This window comes from Quercus suber, unplaced genomic scaffold, assembly GCF_002906115.3.
Source record: "Quercus suber isolate HL8 unplaced genomic scaffold, Cork oak 2.0 scaffold_52, whole genome shotgun sequence".
Classification (NCBI taxonomy): Eukaryota; Viridiplantae; Streptophyta; class Magnoliopsida; order Fagales; family Fagaceae; genus Quercus; species Quercus suber.
In genome coordinates, this window is record NW_027069517.1 from 1,056,416 (window position 1) to 1,077,922 (window position 21,507).

The 21,507-nt window shown below is 33.3% G+C and overlaps 2 protein-coding genes and 2 long non-coding RNA genes across 5 annotated transcripts; 2 read left to right on the top strand and 2 right to left on the bottom strand.

The window, feature by feature from the left end:
• The first annotated feature begins 238 nt into the window (after positions 1-238).
• On the top strand, positions 239-9,805 carry LOC112007603 (uncharacterized). Its single transcript, XM_065772023.1, has 9 exons — positions 239-353; positions 846-1,187; positions 1,319-1,398; positions 1,916-2,016; positions 4,600-4,722; positions 4,944-5,043; positions 7,475-7,651; positions 8,847-9,040; positions 9,416-9,805. The coding sequence occupies exons 2-9, from the start codon at positions 965-967 to the stop codon at positions 9,480-9,482; spliced, it is 1,065 nt and encodes a 354-aa protein (XP_065628095.1). The 5' UTR covers positions 239-353; positions 846-964; the 3' UTR covers positions 9,483-9,805.
• Positions 3,464-4,480, top strand: LOC136066928 (uncharacterized). The gene is made up of 3 exons (XR_010628456.1): positions 3,464-3,577; positions 3,909-4,250; positions 4,382-4,480. It is a non-coding gene; the product is annotated as an uncharacterized LOC136066928 (long non-coding RNA).
• LOC136066927 (uncharacterized) lies at positions 5,781-6,776 on the bottom strand. The gene is made up of 4 exons (XR_010628455.1): positions 6,682-6,776; positions 6,466-6,558; positions 6,053-6,109; positions 5,781-5,942 (listed from the first exon to the last, which is right to left on the bottom strand). It is a non-coding gene; the product is annotated as an uncharacterized LOC136066927 (long non-coding RNA).
• A 4,023-nt stretch (positions 9,806-13,828) lies between the features above and the next one.
• Positions 13,829-19,529, bottom strand: LOC112007582 (uncharacterized). Of its 2 annotated transcripts, none has more exons than XM_024039952.2 (5): positions 19,005-19,529; positions 18,153-18,359; positions 16,393-16,519; positions 16,126-16,239; positions 13,829-14,274 (listed from the first exon to the last, which is right to left on the bottom strand). In XM_024039952.2, exons 1-5 carry the CDS (start codon positions 19,284-19,286, stop codon positions 14,159-14,161), a joined length of 846 nt encoding a protein of 281 aa, XP_023895720.1. In that variant the 5' UTR covers positions 19,287-19,529; the 3' UTR covers positions 13,829-14,158. The 2 variants fall into 2 exon arrangements, with proteins under 2 accessions (XP_023895720.1, XP_023895719.1); XM_024039951.2 differs by having other exon boundaries at positions 18,153-18,362; positions 19,005-19,527.
• Between the last annotated feature and the right edge of the window lie 1,978 nt (positions 19,530-21,507).

Below are 21,507 nucleotides of genomic sequence, written 5' to 3' on the forward strand. Positions count from 1 at the left end.
ACTTCCAATGTATTTGAATATATCTATTGCTTATTGATATAGAAATCATGTAAATAAATTCTTATTTAGACCTTGTACATGAGAGATGACTATGCTTGAAGCACTTGGACAACCGGAAAGATAAAATGTTAAAATGTTGTACATAAATTGATAATAAAAAATAAATAAGGGCTTAATGTAAAACTAAGAGTGTTTTATATTGTATTAAGTTTACTAGACAATTTATCCAAAAAAAAAATGATTAATTTGATTCTTCCGAGGTACAGCATAATTCTTATCTCTCAGTACTCAAAGAAACCCCCAAGACTTTTTTGGTAGAGTTCCAGTTTTATCGGAGTCTCTTTTTATATCAGGTACTTTCCTTTCTTTATTTCTCTTTAAAAAAAAAAAAAAAAAAAAAAGCTTCATGCCATTGTTCTAGATTTTTTTTTTCTTTGGTTGAGATAATAGTTTTTGTAACAATTTGTTATGAGCTGGGTTTCATGCAGATTGGAAAAAAGAATGGTAGTTTCTGGTAATGAATTGTTGTTAATAGATATGGGTTTTTTTTTTTTAATAAATAAAAAAAATTTTAATATGGGGTTTTTGTAGAGATGGTCAGTGATTTCGTTGATCAAGATATAATTATCCTGTACTTGTTTTATAGTTATTGTCATTGAAAAGGCCTAAAGTTTATTATTTTAGTGAAATTTTGTACTTTTTTACTGTGATTTTCATATTCTGATTCTATGTAAATATAATAGTGATGACCGTGAAAGGCTTATTCTGTGTATTATTTTAGTTTATGAAAGGACATAAGAATATGTTCTGCTTTCAATAATGGATTTTTACTGCTATTGTTTTAGGGGCTCTGTATATTTGTGAGGTTCTTTGAAGTTTGAAACCACTCCTTAATCTCTTCTTGATTGGAGGCTTGGAGTGGCTTAAGCTTATTGGGAATCTCTATTGAGACCTCGGATTGAAGATGAGAACATTGGCCCGATCCCTTCGCCACACTCGATTGTCTCTTCAGCATAAAAAATGTAATTATTCGGGTGGTTTTGTGAATACCCGGAAGCATTTGATAGAGACTAATACCGGCTCTGTTTGTAAATTTACTAACAATGACGAATTCAATAGAATTCGATACCTCACATTTACGATCTCAAGAGCCATGTCAGCTGATGCTGCTAAAGTTACAAATGGAGGTTGCTTTTGATTTCTGGTTATCATTAATTGAATTTTTATTCCCTTTTATGGACAAAATTGTATTGAACTCTGACTCAATTTTTCTCTTTTTTGTTGTTGATGATTTCGGTTATTTTTGGTTAAACTGCAGATGTGAATGGAGCAGGGCCTCTAGTTGAGTATGAACGAAGAATTTCTGCTGGCGAACTTGTGGATGGCGATAGCTTCCAGGTATTATACACTTCAGCCCTGCATGCTTGAGCGTCAGTTTTGAGACGTAAAATTAGGGAAATGAAAGGTTAAAGCTTAGGAATGCCCCAATTATGTAAACTATTTTGAGCATTGTACTTTCACTTCTAGTCAACTTCTTTGAGAACTAAATTCTGCTTTTGTAGAGAATTAGTGCACACTTTGAATTCACCTTGACCTATCGTATAGCTTATTATTTGCTTAATTTTCCCGTTATTAGCCAATGGACTTTCCGTCTAGTTGCACATCCACCACCTTATTGGTGGGAAATGTTAGGGTTCATTCCCTTACACCTTCCCTTATCAGGAGGGGGAAAAATAACATTATTTGATTTTTGGATAATTGAATATTGTACGCCATTAATAACAGATATTGTTAGATGTGAGTATACTGTAAGATTGGTTAAGAGCTTAATGGACTTTGTACATAGTTGTAAGGCAATTACTTTCATATCTGCTACGGTTTTCCTAGTTGAATGGATCTAAGAGTGTTTTTGCAGGTAGACACCTTAAGAGAACTTCAGAGACTATATGATGAGCTTGTTGCTTCTGCTGATGCCTGCCGGTTGGATAGGTATTCAGCTTCTGAAAAAGCTGGAAGGTAAATCTTCCATTTTGTTATGATATTCTGATAACACAGACAAGTTCTTTATTTTATTCTGNCTAGACAATTTATCCAAAAAAAAAAAAGTTTACTTAGACAGATCCTTATACATTAATTTTTCTATTTTACAATTAAAAATTTAGTAAGGAGAAAAAAAAAACATATGACAGGTTCACAGGAATTTGAAAAGTTCCAAGTTATTAATAAACTTAGCATGTTGAAATAAATTAAAGAGAACTCACAACTCATCAACATGCACCTCACCATCCAACTCCACTAAGAAAAAGAGATTGCTACTCTATTTGTTTGATGTTGACATTTTAAAGACAATTCTTTTTTCTTTTTCTTGGGTAAACATTTTAAAGACAATTCCACCCATATAATTGATCACTATTGCCCATATTCAAAAATCTCAAATCCTTTTTTTTTTTTTTTTTTGGTTGAGAAAATCTCAAATCCAATTCAACTCATACTTGATCACTATTGCTCCATATACTTAAAAATCTGAAATCCGTATATTTTTTAATCTTTAAAATTCTATTCCATATCTAAATAACAGTGATTGAAAAATTAGAGTTTTTTTTTTTTTGAGAAAAAAGCGAGACTTATCAGATTATAAAAGGCAAGTCAACATGTGTGACATTGGTTTCCTACAATTTTTCTTAATATATGCAACAAGTAGACGCCACGCCTGACGCCACTGCCGGTATTGATTGAAACCCCAAAAAGAGTAAAAAGGGCCCCAACTAGATAGTGGACCCCACCTTCCAAAAAATAAAAGCTAAAAAATTGTGGCAAAGGGCCACCGGCACGGCATGGGTACAAAAGTGGGCCCACCAAAATTTACAAAAATCAAAATCTTCATTTTCATTTTGTTATAACAAAATTTCATTTTCCAAGAAATACTTTTCTAATAGTACTATAATAATAATTTTTTGTCTTACACAATTTTCCAAAAAAAAAAAAAAAAAACCACAGATAGCATGTGCCATGTGGTAATTGAAATTCATGTGACGTGAGTAATTGCAATATTATTGCATTACAGGTCAAGCAAAAGCTAACGTGTAAAGCTAAATCTATCCATCTTATAAGTTATAATACCAAAAACTTAAAAGGCAAAAAAGAAAAAAGAAAAGACCAAACCTCAAAACTACTGGGAGAATCATCGGAGTGTCTCAGATCATAAACATAAACACACTCTTTTTTTTCTCTCCGAAATCATAGGTTGCTGTACCTGTTGTTTTTAGTTTTTACTATTCTCGGTTACTGCTACGTGTGAGGATTGATTAATTTGATTCTTCCGAGGTACAGCATAATTCTTATCTCTCAGTACTCAAAGAAACCCCCAAGACTTTTTTGGTAGAGTTCCAGTTTTATCGGAGTCTCTTTTATATCAGGTACTTTCCTTTCTTTATTTCTCTTTAAAAAAAAAAAAAAAAAAAAAAGCTTCATGCCATTGTTCTAGATTTTTTTTTTCTTTGGTTGAGATAATAGTTTTTGTAACAATTTGTTATGAGCTGGGTTTCATGCAGATTGGAAAAAAGAATGGTAGTTTCTGGTAATGAATTGTTGTTAATAGATATGGGTTTTTTTTTTTTAATAAATAAAAAAAATTTTAATATGGGGTTTTTGTAGAGATGGTCAGTGATTTCGTTGATCAAGATATAATTATCCTGTACTTGTTTTATAGTTATTGTCATTGAAAAGGCCTAAAGTTTATTATTTTAGTGAAATTTTGTACTTTTTTACTGTGATTTTCATATTCTGATTCTATGTAAATATAATAGTGATGACCGTGAAAGGCTTATTCTGTGTATTATTTTAGTTTATGAAAGGACATAAGAATATGTTCTGCTTTCAATAATGGATTTTTACTGCTATTGTTTTAGGGGCTCTGTATATTTGTGAGGTTCTTTGAAGTTTGAAACCACTCCTTAATCTCTTCTTGATTGGAGGCTTGGAGTGGCTTAAGCTTATTGGGAATCTCTATTGAGACCTCGGATTGAAGATGAGAACATTGGCCCGATCCCTTCGCCACACTCGATTGTCTCTTCAGCATAAAAAATGTAATTATTCGGGTGGTTTTGTGAATACCCGGAAGCATTTGATAGAGACTAATACCGGCTCTGTTTGTAAATTTACTAACAATGACGAATTCAATAGAATTCGATACCTCACATTTACGATCTCAAGAGCCATGTCAGCTGATGCTGCTAAAGTTACAAATGGAGGTTGCTTTTGATTTCTGGTTATCATTAATTGAATTTTTATTCCCTTTTATGGACAAAATTGTATTGAACTCTGACTCAATTTTTCTCTTTTTTGTTGTTGATGATTTCGGTTATTTTTGGTTAAACTGCAGATGTGAATGGAGCAGGGCCTCTAGTGAGTATGAACGAAGAATTTCTGCTGGCGAACTTGTGGATGGCGATAGCTTCCAGGTATTATACACTTCAGCCCTGCATGCTTGAGCGTCAGTTTTGAGACGTAAAATTAGGGAAACAAATGTAAATGAATATACTTTGGCTAAAAAAAAAAAAAACCTATTTGCCAATTAGTCACCAATTTGTTTGTATACAGGAGTAGGTGGTTGTGGTCTCGATTCATACCCCAATCTTCATACTCACCTGTCAAAGGTCTATATCTTTTTGGAGGAGTAGGGACTGGAAAAACTATGTTGATGGACCTGTTTTTTGATCAGTTGTAAGTTTGACATGCAGATTTGATCTGTTACGGTTTTTGGCTTCCTTGTTGTTATGCATCTGTCATTCAGAAAAATTTAGAAATATTCCCAATAAGAGCATGTGTAAAGGCTAAATGGCATTGAGATAGATGTTATTAATCTTAATTCTCTTGATTTCAACTCTGACTTATCACCATTATTACTGGATTTATCTGATATTACTCAATTTCCCCTTTGTCAGGCCCTCTAGTTGGAGGAGAAAAAGGATCCATTTTCATGACTTTATGTTAAATGTTCATAGCCGCTTGCAAGTAAGATTCCAGATATGTTTTAATTTGGTTTCTTAAATGGGTCTGGTTAATGTATGTCCTTAGGACATACATTAATCATCCATTTTTGGAAACATTTTATGGGGAATTGAAAAAACTATCAAAAAAGTTAATGACTTTTTCATTTTTCCATAAAAAGTTTCCTAAAATGGGGGCATGCATTAGTAAAACCCTTCATAAATTCAAGAAAATTTATTTTCAATAAAGATTTTATTTTTTGTACTTATATAAAAATCAAAAAAATAAAGAATATTTTTCGTACTTAGCTCTAAGTTTCCTGAAGCTGATATATATTTTTCTAGTAAACTGTCAGGTAGTCCCGCCACTAGTAGTTTAGATAATTTTCAAAAAGGGCAGAACATACAATGGGTCAGTGAGCAATCTCTTGGATGGTTAATATCAATAGGCTTACAGGCCAGGCTGTTTTACACCTCTAATTGGCATGCATATTGATGAACTATTTTTCTTCTTTGGTCCTTTCAGCCTTATCTTATTGGTAGTTTAAGAAATTGATCTAGAAAGCTAAATCTTTTAGTTTAGTTAGACCCACAAATTTTGTCTCTTACGAGCACATTGTGAAATTTGTTATCACTTCCTGGTCCAGAGTTCATCTCATTCACTCTAGTTTTTACGTGGCACCTAGTCTTATGCAGAATTTGAAGTTTGTCATGGATTTTGTTTTTGTTTTGTTTTGTTTTTTTTTTTTTTTTGCAGAAGCACAGNAAAATTTGACCAGGTACATGCTCTGCATAAGCCATTGCACAATATAACTTAGCAGATACCTGCAACGTCCTTCCCATTACTACTTCAACTTCTTGTGGACTAGCTGTCTGCTCCCCAATCAATTGCTGGAACTTTTGCTTGAGAAAGCCAGATAAGTCTTTGCCAATGAAGTAGAATCCTTGCTCTGCCTGCAATTCAAGGCAAACATGAAAAGTTAGAAATCTATAGTAAATAGAAATTAGCGGCTGAATATGCAGACAAAACTTTATATATACATATAACCGAGCTGATATCATACCGAAGTCATCTTCCGATAGTCTATTGATGAACCAATTTGATGAACTATACATCGTTCCTACACAATGTAATTTTAAAATTTAGCATGTTAATACTAAAACAACAACAAGAAAGCCTCATTCCCGAAACTTTGGAAAAATGCTACTCTTTCGAGTCTTTACTTTCTCATATATATAAACAAATGCATAATCAGACCATCGCTTCCTTAAAAATCACAGGCATAAGTGAGGAATTGCACACACAAACTCAAATGAAAACTTTTGATCACAAAACAAGTGGCTTGGCATGAATTTAAAGTTTTTTGAAAGTTAAAAATCAATGCAAAAACTTCTTTTTGAGCAAAATATATGCTAAGCTCACATGGATTAAGCTATCTAATCACCAATCTTTATGAGAAAACATCAATATACATACCTTCAAAGTAGCAATGAAGGGTAGAAAAAGATCCCTCTGCAGTCCGCCTTCATAGAGGTTATCAGGAGCACGATTTGAGGTGGAGACAAGAATCTGTACTTACCTCCCACCACAAACACAAACATACGATTGTTATTTTTCTTTCAGAATAAATGTACAAGTTAATAAATTGTAGAGCAAAGAACACAAGAAAACAGAGGCAATTAAACTACTTACGACACCATTGCTGAATAGCTGTCTAAACAAACGGTTTAGTATCAATGCATCAGCGACATCAGTCACCTATGGGGAGCCACATTACAAAGAAAATCAGGATATTTATAAAATTACAAAGCAATTGGATGTGATATACAGAGGCAACTTTTTTATGATAAGTATGATATACAGAGGCAACTATATGACAACTAGTAGTATTTTACCATAATTCATCAAGACATAATAAAATTGCTTCATCAGATATTTCATCAGCAACAGCTTCAAGTGGATCTGCCACACCCCTAAAACATACAACTGAACATTCATAGATAAATTTTAATGCTTATTTCTTTCTGAATCTTCAAATTACTTTTCCTTAACCTTCTTTGAAAAAACAATTAATTAAATTTGGTGTTTTCTTTTCCTCTAAAAGTGGTTTTCTTTATGCTTTTAATATCCAATTCAAAATAGTTGGATATCGCTATTTTTAACTGAGATTAGTTGCGTGTTATAGATCAGGAATATAATTTAATTGATAACTGTCAGAAAAAATGAATGTATTATTGTACAGGAGAGTGGTTACACACAAAACATACAACTGAACATTCATAGATAAATTTTAATGCTTATTTCTTTCTAAATCTGCAAATTACTTTTCCTTAACCTTCTTTGAAAAAACAATTAATTAAATTTGGGGTTTTCTTTTCCTCTAAAAGTGGTTTTCTTTATGCTTTTAATATCCAATTTGGCATAGGATATATCGTAGCTTGTAGCTACCAAAATGTCAAGTTTCAAACATCTTTATGCTTTCTAGATGTCTGAAGTGTCATTCTTGGGTGCGTATTGTGTGTGTGTGGGTCAGACTTTATTCATATGTAACATTATTCATTTTTGTTTTGCAGAGAAATTCCATACCCTGGCATTGGAAGGTGTCCCAATTCTTGGACTACACAATAGGACAGCAGCATATCGGTTTGTCACTCTTGTTGATGTATACCCCAATTGTTCTCAACTATTTTGACCTTTCTAAATATTATATTACTAAAAGTTGGACTTCATATACTAGGTTAGACTTGAGAAAACTTAGCTTCAGCTATTTGGTCATCCTCATGTCACAGATTAAATATGTTTGCCACTTGCAGCCAGCTCTTTCAGTTTATTGTCAAACATGGTCCTTTCTCCAACATAGTAATTTGGAAAAACTTATTATTGTAAGTTGGGGGAAAGATGAAAAGCTCGGGAAAAAAAAAAAGGACCCATAGCAATTAAGAATTGCAAAAGTCTTGAGTCCCAAGTAGAACAACAGACATTGTTTTAGAATCAATTGAAGCTAACTTTCGTGAGTTGCTTCTACCTTCTAGGCATGTCATGAATGTAGAAAAGTAACTCTTTCTTTGTATGGACTAAACAAAAAATTAAAGAAAATAGGCTCTACTTGCTCATAGTGGTTGTATATGAAAATAAAATTTGAGTTCAATCTCTTAGTCATCATGGTTTTTTCTTATGACTTCTTGTTCCTTTAATTACTTTCCTCCTATTTTTCTTTTTAGGAAAAAAATTTATATAAATGCAATATTACCATCAGTAATGATGAACTGATGGTGCCCTTAGACTTTAAAGAATCCTTTACCGAGATAACGAAGCTGATACAACAAAGCCTTAGTCTCAAAATTTGGAGTAGGTTATGGATCCTCGACAGATTAGATTGGGTTGGCCACATGAATAGGGGATGTTTGTAAGTGGTGACTAAATTTGACGCTGGCCACCAACCTACTGCAACCATCCTTTACCTGGGTTTGGAACCGGCTGTGGACTAAATATATGCCACTAATCACAAACATAGGCAGAATTATCTGGAACTGGCTGTGGACTAAATATATGCCACTAAGCACAAACACAGGTAGAGTTAGATAAAGAAGCTGATAATTCACTGAAATGCTGGGGGCAGAAAAAAGAAGGATGAATACCCTTTCTTGGATACCAATTCCAAAGAATTTCTATTACTTGAAAGGCCATAATCTGAAATTGAGATTTTAAAAAATCATGTGAAAATATTTGAACTTGAGCATCTCTCTGGCAAGGCCATTGTATTTACACTTTACAACTTGGAATTTTCCATGTTTATCTTCTTCTTCTTCTGATGAGTAGCTAAAATTGAACTAATTCTTTTACTCTTGCCACCAAAGGTAATGTATGAGAACAAGGGCAGACTGTTGTGTACAGCTGAGGGGAGTCCTCAAGAACTTTTCGAGAGGATAGTGACAATTTCTGATGCTCAACACAGGGCACCTAGAACTTCTTCAAGGTCAAGGAAAGTTGATGATTTTGACCTTTGTGTGGACAATGAACTGGGATTTGCAAAAGACCGCACCATTAGTAGGTACGGTGCCCCTATATTAAAATCTGGATTTTAACTATAGCATCAGTCCCTTTTTCTGTTTCTTTTAATGTGGTTGAGTAGAGATCGTACATGACCTTAATCATTTAATGCAGAGTTGGGAACTGTCTTTTTTCTTCCATTCTAATATCATGATTACCATTTCTTGCGTATGCACCTCACTTAATGGCAACCTGATTTCCTTCATGCAATATGCTTTTATAGACCAAAATTGTACTGCAATTTTTATTTATGCAATCAAAGCAACAATGTTTCAACATAGCTATTCTTTTGCTTTTCTGTTTTGTGGAGTAGTTTATACAATGTCATAATCGTCTTCCTGCTGTAAGTGCTGATTGACACCACCAATTAATGCAGATTAACTGAGATGAACAGCAAAGAATACTTAGAGCAGCATGCCGATATGTTTTTAGCTGGGAAGTAGCTCCTATAGGAAGGTGGCAGTCAGGTGCCTTACAGGAATGATATAGAGAAGGTATCCGACATTTTACAGGCAACCTGGTGAAGAATCATATATCTTCCTAATCTGTTTTACCTTAGTCAATAAAATTCTATCCTTTCATATAGTGAGGTTTGGCTCTCAGTTTTGGTGCCTAGAGTAAATAATTTTTATCATATCTATCAATTGTATCTTGAATAAGGTGTAATTTATCATTGTAATGTTAATGTTCTGTTTTAATGGGGTGGTTACAAAGTTACACCATTGTCACCCAATTTATACTAGTAATGCTTTCACTTTTCACTTCACTAGATGCTGAGTCACATAAGATTATCTGTGATATAATCTGGTTATTGGTTTAGTATCCTTTAGGGTTTTTAGGATAACTCCATCATGGAGTTCTACTTGAATTGAATTTTGTCATACCATTAATAATCTAAACAAATATTAATTAGCACTATTTTGATACTATTAGTTTATATTATTACTTATGTAAAAAAAAATTAATTTAAATTATTGATGGCGTGAAAAAATATACACAAAAATAGTTCTAATCTATCGTGGTTTCCAAAAGTATTCATCCAGCATTTTTTGTTTAAATCTTATCTGTACGTTGTGAAATGAGTAAATTAAATTTTACCATGCCATTAGTAATTTAATTTCATAAATCTTATTTGTTTAAATCTTATCCATATGGTGTGAAATCGGTAAATTAGATTTTACCATGCTATCAATATTTTAAATTAATATCAAAGGGGCTAATATCAATATTTTACTATGCATGAGGCTATAGTTTTGACAGGTCGTACGTGGGGCCAGTGGGGCCAGTTATAAACTTTATGATGACTGGCTGGGCCTGGTACTCTCAAAATTGATTCTGGTAGTCCTTACTCTCTGGTCATTGCTAGTATCAGGTTCAGGTATTCGTTGAAAAACATAAATTATATAATTTAATAAAAAGAAAATTCATATATTGATAATAACAATAAAAAAAAGATAAATACATAAAATTTATAATTGCCTTCTATAAGTTTTTATATTTTGAAATTATTGCACAATAGTCTCATTATCAATGCTACAACCTACATCTCTTTCGATATACACAATCAAGCAATTATTCATTCACTGAATGTAGAACAAATTATGAAGCAAAATTTAATTTTATTGGCATAAAAAAAACTGGAGGTGTTCCCAATATTTTTTTGAAAGGTAGACAAATAAAAAATTTTAAATTATTAAATATATATATATATATATATATATATTCAGGTCAAGGTGGTATTGAGATCACCCTGGCCTTAAGGTGGCGCCGCCCCTAGTCATTGCAACGGGAACAGATGAGAGTCTCTTGCAACTTGCAAGTCGTGGAGGTTGGATTAAGAATTTTTTTTTTTTTTTTTTTTTGCACAAGGGAACTAAAATTAAATTTGAAGAAATTATGCATGATGATGGCATTAAATTATATATTTTGATCGTATGTTGAATTTGGCCCAGTATAGTCCATGGGTATGTGATTGAGAAGTGAAATGATGATGCTGAGGTGGTAGTAAGACATAAACCCTGAGTCAGAAATTCGCCAACCCAAACCACTTTCCAAGCCCCATTGTTTGCATCACTCCTTTAAAAAGTAGCAATGCATTCATAGCCCAAAGGGGTTCTACTCAAAATCGACCCAAACCTATTTACTTACTCAAACTCACCCAATTATTTATTGGGTCAAATAGGTATTAACCCAAATGGATTTATACATAATAATTGAATTGAATTGGATTTAGGTTAAAAATAATTGGTTAAATGGATGATAAATAGACCTAATCTAAACCCACCCATTCAACACCAGTCTCAAATGGTACGTTTCATATGGTATTGTATTTGTGCAATGATCAGATTTAGCTATTTATGGGAAACGACCTATTACCAAGCACACTTTCTAGGGAAAAGTATTCCCGAACTTTCCATAATCCATCTAGCCATTTAATCAAGAACAAAGAGAAAAGTATTTCTATTAATGGGTTCTAGACAGCGTACGAGACCCTTCTCCCAAAGCAAAAATCATAATCATAAAACAACAAGTCAAATTTAACTCCATATTATATAAGGGAAAGTTCAATATGGAAAAAAAAAAAAAAAAAAATCTGTTTATCATCAAAATTTGTAAAAATGAAAAGCATTTACCAATTTAATTAGAATTTGTATTGAAAAGATCAAACCTAATTTAATCAAAATTTGTTATATTATATAAATGTTCATATAATACTAGTGACATGAACAAAAACACAAAAAACCACCCTCCGGCAGGGGAGATATAGCTATTTTTTTTAAGCTTCATTGCTACAGTGCCCAAAAAAAATTAAATTTCTCTCTCCTCTTTCATTGAAAAAATATTCTCTCTTTATTTCTTTTTCTCTCTCCGGCTTTTCTTCTTTCTTCCTTTTTCCTTCTCATTTTTTTTTCTCCCTCATCTACTCTCTGCTTCGCCGATCTGCTTCACCACTGCCTGCCCACGCCATCAGCATGCCACAGACCCCTGCCGCCAGTCCATGCCGCCAACTCGTTTCGCTCTTTGTTTTTTTTTTTTTGGGGCTATGATATGGTAATGTTTGTGGTTGTGTGGGTAGAACGGCATCGGTGGATGGCTGGGTTTGTCAGCATCAATGGATATATTACCTAGTGAGGAATGGAGTAGATCGACGTCAATGGTTGTGGTTGTGTGAGTAGAACGGCGTCAATGGGTGGCTGGGTTCATTGGTGGGTGGCTAGGCTGTGGGTTGGTTTGTGGGTAGATCAGTGTGTTCATGATGGTGGCTTGGGTGGATTTCGTGGTGGTGGGTGTGGGTGTTGCCTAGTGGGTCTGGTAAGTGTGGACTTGGTTGATTTTTTTTTTCTTTGTTATGGGCTATGGTGGTGGTGGTGGTTGTGGTTGTGTGTGTGGTTGTTATGGTTGTATATAGTGAATATATTATTTTATTATAGTGAGATTAATTATTTTATTGCAGTAGATATATTATTTTATTATGATATTTATATTATTTTGTTGTATTGAAAGCTAAAATAGATCCACTACGAAAGCATGTGTGTAGGTAAAATAGATAAAATAACTTTTGGTAGAGCTAAATAGCTAAATTTTTAGCCCCACTGCTGTGGATGCTCTTACATGACAACGTTGAAAAAATAAGCCAACATAATAAAAAGTTTATATTTTATATATTCTAGATAAATAAACCTCATCAAAAGCAGGAGCTGCAGAGAATATCAACAATAAAGAACGTAAAATACAAGTAATAAACTTATGGTAACTCGCCCATTAGCACCACCACAAATGGACACTGCATCACTTTCTGCTCTTATGAAAGAACCAAAACTATTCCCCAAACTCTATTATTTTATCAACTTTGCAATTTTACTTGTAACACTTGGACCCAGCATTCAAAACTCCGCCCCACAGTGGTATCATTCTATGACTGCTTCCATTCAACATCGTTGAAGTATAAAAAAAAAAAAAAAAAAAAAAAAATCTGTTTATCATCAAAATTTGTAAAAATGAAAAGCATTTACCAATTTAATTAGAATTTGTATTGAAAAGATCAAACCTAATTTAATCAAAATTTGTTATATTATATAAATGTTCATATAATACAAGTGACATGAACAAAACACAAAAAACCACCATCCGACAGTGGAGATATAGCTATTTTTTTTTAGCTTCATTGCTACAGTGCCACTGCCTGCCCACGCCATTAGCATGCCACAGACCCCCGCCGCTAGTCCATGCCGCCAGCCCGTGGCTGGGTTTGTCAGCATCAGTGGATATATTACCTAATGAGGAATGGAGTAGATCGGCGTCAATGGTTGTGGTTGTGTGGGTAGATCGGCGTCAATGGGTGGCTGGGTTCATCGGTGGGTGGCTAGGCTGTGGGTTGGTTTGTGGGTAGATCAGTGTGTTTATGATGGTGGCTTGGGTGGATTTCGTGGTGGTGGGTGTGAGTGTTGCCTAGTGGATCTGGTAAGTGTGGGCTTGGTTGATTTTTTTTTTCTTTGTTATGGGCTATGGTGGTGGTGGTGGTTGTGGTTGTGTGTGTGGTTGTTATGGTTGTATATAGTGAATATATTATTTTATTATAATGAGATGGATTATTTTATTGCAGTAGATATATTATTTTATTATGATATTTATATTATTTTGTTGTATTGAAAGCTAAAATAGATCCTTTACAACATCATGTGTGTAGGTAAAATAGATAAAATAACTTTTGGTGGAGCTAAATAGCTAAATTTTTAGCTCCACTGCTGTGGATGCTCTTACGTGACAACGTTAGAAAAATAAGCCAACATAATAAAAAGTTTATATTTTATATATTCTAGATAAATAAACCTCATCAAAAGCAGGAGCTGCAGAGAATATCAACAATAAAGAACGTAAAATACAAGTAATAAACTTATGGTAACTCGCCCATTAGCACCACCACAAATGGACACTGCATCACTTTCTGCTCTTATGAAAGAACCAAAACTATTCCCCAAACTCTATTATTTTATCAACTTTGCAATTTTACTTGTAACACTTGGACCCAGCATACAAAACTCCGCCCCACAGTGGTATCATTCTATGACTGCTTCCATTCAACATCGTTGAAGTAATTACATGACCAAATGCATCCAGACTAACGTTGGAACGAAACGGAATAAGATCCAGTGTTTGGATCTTTGACAGCCTTGAAGTTGTCAACACTCATCCCGAAGCGGCCCAATAAAGAGTTGCCCATATCTTTCAGCTTTGCTGCTCACAAGAACAATGTAATGTAATTAACTTCTGTTGATAATGGTAATCATGAAGTGTTCACAAAGAAGCTAGTAAAAATTTGCTTAAATCGCCAATAATGCAGAAAATACAAGTCTATGAAGCACCCAACATCTGAATGAACATCACAGGATATATCAAACATACAAAATTCAAGTGTCAATGTACTAAAATAAAATCATAAACAAGAAATTTTGATATAAGGACACAGTGTAAATAAAAAACAACAAATGTTCATAGGCAAGAATGTATGTTCAAAACAATTTGGGCAGCTGAAAATGTCATGCTACTTTCAATTTCCTTGCTTTTAAGGGTCTTGAGCAGTCTTTTTTTGGCCCTCTTCAAATGGTAAATTACACAAGCAAACGGGCCTCAAATGCATGACCCTCCACCCAATCCTTAAGGAGAGGAAGTGTCATTTGAGCCAAAGAGCAAATATAATGGCAAAGGCCTCCAAAAATGCCTTCTACATATAAGATATTACTTAGAGCATGCAATAACCAGGTATGATGAGGCCATAAAGGCCGGACGTTCAAATGAGTACGTACCTGGTTGAGTCCATTGTTCTAAATAGTATCAAGAGCAAAATCATGTGCTTATGTGCTAATTACCAAGTTCGGACAACTTCATCCATAAAGCTCAATACAAGTGCATGGATATATTAGGACAAAATGCAAGTTTTTCTTTTTATGGAATTTGACTAATTCCCCTACAATGAGATTTTCTTTATGATGCCATGGTGTAGTCTCTCTGTTGCAAAATGATGCTATTCATTTGCTTAATAGAGTGACTATACTGAATGAAAAATCTGAAGCTATGCAGCAGAATTGATGATCCAGATGAAACAGACATTTTAGCTGTTGAGTTGAAATGCCAATTGTGATATAGTTCAAAGTCAAAAGATTGACATATAATTTACGAATATTTATTTTACTTATATAAAAAAAAGGGAATATTTAAGTATAGACTGAAACATGTTTGTTGCATAGTTGCTCAATTGACAGCGATATACCAGTCAAAATCATATGTTATTTTGGTAATTCTTTTGAACATGGAAGAATAATTTCTTTTGAATTGAGATAATATGCATTTTTTCTTAATAGAATGATGCGTTAGATGAAGTTATTTTGAGTCATGAATACACACAAACATACATGAAAGAGATTAAGGTTATTTTGCTTTAATGTATTTTCCCTAAATTCTGGTCTTCTTTTATTGACTAGTATGAACATCCATTTGCCAGAATCATAAAACAGGTCTTTAGAAACATAAGTTGGCAAGTGATGAAGTGACCTTAAAATTAGTCTGATTTGCATGCCCATGTACCCCTATAATAAGATAAGGTGATGTGAGTAGTCAGAAGAAGCTGTGATGCCTCAAAGACATTTCTTTCCTCTTTGTGAAAGCTAGGCATGTGCGTGTGTAAGGCAGAGAGAGAGAGAGAGAGAGAGAGGGGGGAGGGCAGATTCTCAAATATCTTGCCCCAAACCCAACTTGGTAGGAAAGAGCATCGCAAATAACAGTTTCCAAAAGGTTTTTTTTATTTTATTTATTAATTTATTTATTATTATTATTATTATTTTTAATTTTTTAATTAAGAATCAATCCTCATGTTGCATCCTGTTCTTTTGCCAATGAACTCTAGCTTAAGTAGCACTCCTCCCTCCCTTATAAGTTCTAAGGGGAGGGTGAGGTTTGGGGTTCATGACGGGTGCATGTGTAACTTATCAATAATAAAGATCTAAAAAAAATCAATCAATCCTTTCTCAAACTACTAAAGGTGAGAAGATGAGAAAGAAGAAGGCACATAAAAAAATTCACTACACTTACAAATCATCTCTTCCTTCATCTTTTCTCGCTTTTCTGCAGCTAACGGCTCCAAGCGGCGAATATTTTTCCTAGCTTGGTCATTTGAAGGATCCAATTCCAAGATTTTTTTCATATCTACATGTAAATCAGAGAATGATATCAATTACAAAACCCCCATCATATCAGCATATGGATCTAACAATGCAACATAATCCAGGATATCCAATCAAACTATTTATTGAACAAAAATATAACTGTCTAAAACTATTATATTAAACCCAAACGTACCAGCAATAGCCTCCTCAAAATGTTCAAGCTTTTCATGAGCCTCTCCCCTTCTAACCAGAGACTTCATATATGTAGGATTTAGTTCTAATGATTTTGTGCATTCCTTGATTGTTTCATCATATTTTCCCTAAATAAAAATTTTAAAATTTTAAATCAAGAGTAAAAAGCTATAAAATAAGAATTCCAGAGAACCTATCAAGATATCAATAGAACAAACAGTCCTAAATTAAAATTCTGTGACTGGTTGGCACATGTCCAATTATACCAAATTTCATATCCATTTGACAGTGTTGAACAACAGCATGCTTCTATATATGACCTAATCACAAAGATTAGCCTTTGGCCTCTTTCATAATAAAACCAGAGTTCTCCTTTTTTAGCTTCATAAGCCACTCCACAATAAATTTTCAAAGAGACATAAATCCATCAAGCATTATCAAAAGATGTTGATAATCATGAATATTCACTATTCAGTGTTGGTAAAAGCATCAAGCACACTTAAGCACATAAGGCACAAAGAGCAAGTGTGCACCTGATTGAAGTAAAGCGCACAAATTTTCAAATATAATATATAATACCTCTAATAGAAAGATACATAATATATAATAAAAAAGTTAATAAACTCAAAATAGTAATCTATTTTGCATATTAGCTATAAAATAGAATGCAATTGCACAAAGTTTGTAAATTTATTATTATTATTTTTTTTTGGTTAAGTATGTAAAATATTATTAATATGAAGTTTGCAAGTTCAATTCTACATAAGATATAATTATTTCAATTTCTTAATTTTTATATTAGTAAATTTGAAAATAATTATTAATGGACAATATAATGATAATCTAGTGATAGAAATTTTAAAATAAACATTTATATAATTCTCTTGTGCTTTATAAAAATACATAATTGTGAAAGCTATGATCAAAAGAATTAAATGGTACTATCAAAATATATTCAAAAGGCAAAGATCAAAAAGTACAAGAAGTCAATAACAGTAAATTATTATTGTTCGTAGCTTCTAATATATGAAAAAAATATTGCTTGTGTAATACACCACCTTAAAATAGTGTTTTTATAATAAAACATGTCTATGTCATTTCCTTCAAGATCAAGCATTTAATTTTAACAGTTCGTCATTTTTAAGGGAAAAAAAAAAAAAGGCAAGCTTCGTGCTTCTTCTAAAAGAACTAGAAAAAGAGTGCCTCAGGCATGCTTCAATACACGAGCTTTGCTTTGACCAAGTGAAGTGCTTAGAAATTGGGGCTTAGAGCTTAAAGCAAGCCCAAGCACAATTTAACAACACTGGGCATATTTCTATAAAAAATTCAAAGCGATCAACATATCAGAGAGAATAGCAATCCAAGGCTCAAGAAAAAAAGTTATTTGAAGACTTGGTCCACAAACTTAAGCACAACCACAACAAGTCTACAATAATACTAAACAAAGTAACTTAAGAAAACTCTACAGAAATTGTACAGTGTAGTGACCTACAAATGTGAGTGTCTTTCAAGATGAGAAACCATAAAGAGTTTTCTTTAGTAGTAAGGTCAAAACATATATCAGCCGCAGTAATTAAATTATTGCTAGCATTGATATGTCCAATAATAGAAACAGAAATAACTAATAATATGAACATGAACATTGTACAAGCATACAAATTTATGTTTCACTGCATAGAATATGTAAATTCTAATTTGGGGTTTCTGAACAATCAATTTTTTTTTTTTGGTCTATATGTATCATTGGAAAGAAGAACATACCAGTTTCGTATAACATATTGCACGATTTGCATGGCATATGGAGCGTAATTCTGAAGAGGAAGGCATATCTGGTGCAACTTGTAAAGCAAGCTCATACTGTGATAGTGCCTCCTCAAACTGCCCATCTCCAAACAACTTATTTCCTTCCAATTTCGCATCGTTTGCTTGCTCTAAGGCTTTCGCATCATTTGCTTGCTCTAAGGCTTTCTTCTTTAAAACAAACATAGAACAAATTCAGGTTTATTTTATTTTTTGGAGATAAGAAAAACGGTGGATGCAGCTAACAAAATCAGATTCCATATTTAGCATTAAATACAGATAAAAAAATCAATTCAAGTTAACTTTGGCCCGAAAGAATAATACTAAATACAACACAAATAAAGCCCCTATGGTTAAAGTAACATATCCCATGAAGATGCTCTCAAATTTACACAGTGGATGTTACAAAGATGCTGTGCTTCATGAGTTTACTTTCCTTACCCAACAATTTGCTTTTGACTGAAGAAAAGAACAATTGGATAGAAATATATATATATATATATATATAAATGATTTCATACTAAGGTTGCAATTTGAAGATTAATAATTCTCATAGCACATAAATAGCAACTGATTCTTCAAAATTTGGAAGATTAACTCTTTTTTAGAAACCGGTGCTGAAATGTATGATATATAACTTGGCATCATCAAAGATCAAATGTTAATCTAGTGGAAATGATTAATCAGATAATAGAATAGAATAACGTTAACTGAAACATTCATTCATAAAAATAAATAAATAAATCCAAAAGCAAAATCGATATCCATTAGAAAATCAATGAACTAGTGTACTACCCAAATAGAATGAATAACCTGTTGTTGGAGTGCGTCGTCGTTTTGGGAAGAAGAGTCGGCTTCGTCGTATTCTTCAGGTTGAGGTTGTGGAGGAACAATCTGGTGGTCCTCTTGTTGTTGTTGTTGTGCATTTACAGTGTTGGTTGCACCACCGCCATTGTCGTTGTCGTCGTCGTCGTCGTCGCTGGGTAGCTCGCCGTCGCTGGCGGTTTCGAAGCCATCGGAGGCGTTGTGCGATGTCGATGATGGTGCTGGTTTTGGAGGATTCACGTTGCTCTCTTCCACTTCTATCACCACCATTTTTTTCTTCTTCTTTTTAGGGTTTCTCACTTCTCAGAACAATTTGGGGATTTCGGAAGCTGAAGCTATTGCTAATTGCTATGAGAAAATACAGTAATTTTTTTTTAATATATAAAATATAGTGAGTTTCGAGAAACCTCTCGCTTTATTTTATATAGCTAGCTGTGAATGATGCTATTCGATCTTTTCTCCGCACTCCTCCTCACTCCCTCGCTTTCTTTTGCCACCGTTTCTCAGTCTCTCCCTCTACGGCTTCGAAACGCAACGTTTCGGTATATTTAATAACATATTTCTTAATTTATTTGAAGGAATTTACATTTTTGTCTCTCAAATATGAAGTTGTTTTGATTTTGGTCCCTCGGCCAATTTTTAAAGAGTTTTATTATTATTATTATTATTATTATTTTGAATTTTAAATTTGTTTCAATTTAACCCATTTCTTTCTCTTCCATTACTTTTTTTTTTTAATTTTAACGAAATCATTTTTATTTTACTAACTAACGAGGTTCAATGTACCAAAATCCAACCAATCACATATTTTAAAAGACAAAAAACTAAAAAGAAAAAGAAGCAATTTACGAATGTGGCATTATTGCTACGTTTGTAATAGCCTGTAATGAACTTTGCGTGAAAATTGCATTAACTTTGTATGCATTTTGGTAAAATACAAAATTATAAGAGAGCATTGCAATTTACGAAAGTTTGTATGAAAATTGCATGAATTTTGTATGCATGTCACTGGATAAAATTATCACACAGTAATAGCCTGGAAATTATTTTTTTTTTTTTGGATAAACGCCTGGAATTTTCTTATATTTTTCAAGAAGAGTTGACTTGTAGTTGTGATCTTAATTTAATTTTGCCATTCTTCCACATATAAAATTATGTAATTTTCACAAGGCCTTGGACAGAAGCCAATTTCACACAGGCCTGTTTGAAATTCGCTTCTGTCCAACCCACATATCTCAATCAGTGTTTCCATTTTCTTCTACCTTCTCTAAAAATAATAAAATAAAAACTTCCGTAAAAAACAATAATTCTCACGATGACATAAAACATTAATGGCATGTTTGGATATTTAAAAAAGGAGGGGGAGTAGAGTAGAGGGAGGGAGCGTAATGCAATTATCTTATTTGGAAGTTTTTTAAAGGATGAGGGGGAGGGGTTTGGAGGAGTTTGGAGGGGTTTGGACTCCCTCTAGCCCCCCAATTTTAATTCCCCCAAATTGGAGAGATTTGGAGGGGGAGTAGAGTACATAAACTATTGACCAAGTAAATTACCTAATTTACCCTTATTATATTAACAAAATTACACAAAGGGAAGGACTAATTAATCTCTTCCCCCTTACTAATTTTAAAAACATCCAAATAAGGTGGAGGTAAATCATTCTCCTCTACTCTCCTCCCCACTACTCCCCTTGGGAGATGAGGGGAGATGAGAGGAGGGAGAGATTTGAAGGTTACAAGCCATAAGAGCAGAAACATGTGTCCCAAAAAATTGCAGCTTACTAGACTACTAATAACTACAACTGTTTTATTTTTGCATAGACAAAATTGGTTCGGATGAACTTTATTTAGCAACTTCAAAAACTCTTAATGTATATTTTTAATTACATAACCTACTAATGAATGGTCTTTTGAATCACTGTCTATCTTCCAACTTTATGATCTTTATGTATTTTCAAATTAGTAGTCTATCGCCCTATTTGTTTCAAAGTAAAATATTTTACATGTAAGATATTTTCAGGCATTTGGTATGCTATGTAAAACTTTTTAAGTATAATCCACCAAAATTTGTGGCTCAGCCACCGGAGCCTCTAGTACTGAAGGACTGATTGGGGTTGATTACATGGTTGCGCCAAATTGGGGTTGATTACATGGTTCTACAGATACTATAATACATGGCCTTCAACTCCTATTTTGGTCAATCTATTTTAGTGACTGATTAAATTTTAAATTGAGTCCTTTACAACCCAATTTGTTGAAGTGGCCATATAATTTGGATGTTTGTTTTTTCTCAATGCAATAAATTATAACATAATCTTACCACCAACAACTCACAAGAGCTCTCATAATTTTTTAACAAATCAGCTCTCTCTAATAACCTTGGAAAAAAGAGAGGCATAATGCTTTCTTCTTCCTACAAGTGCTCTTTGAAAACCTATGAGGTGCAAGTAATGACAATCACTCCTCATCTTGATCTTATATGGAATGTTATTCTT

Excerpts from the sequence above, each read along its gene's own strand:
- LOC112007582 (XM_024039951.2), bottom strand. The coding sequence starts at position 19,286 with ATGGTGGTGATAGAAGTGGAAGAGAGCAACGTGAATCCTCCAAAACCA. Across the intron at positions 16,240-16,392 it reads TTTTGAGGAGGCTATTGCTG|ATATGAAAAAAATCTTGGAA; the intron begins GTACGTTTGGGT and ends ATTTACATGTAG. Across the intron at positions 14,275-16,125 it reads GATGAAGGAAGAGATGATTT|CAAAGCTGAAAGATATGGGC; the intron begins GTAAGTGTAGTG and ends TCTTGTGAGCAG.
- LOC112007603 (XM_065772023.1), top strand. The coding sequence starts at position 965 with ATGAGAACATTGGCCCGATCCCTTCGCCACACTCGATTGTCTCTTCAG. Across the intron at positions 5,044-7,474 it reads AGATATGTTTTAATTTGGTT|ATGTCTGAAGTGTCATTCTT; the intron begins TCTTAAATGGGT and ends TATGCTTTCTAG. Across the intron at positions 7,652-8,846 it reads GGTTTGTCACTCTTGTTGAT|GTAATGTATGAGAACAAGGG; the intron begins GTATACCCCAAT and ends TTGCCACCAAAG.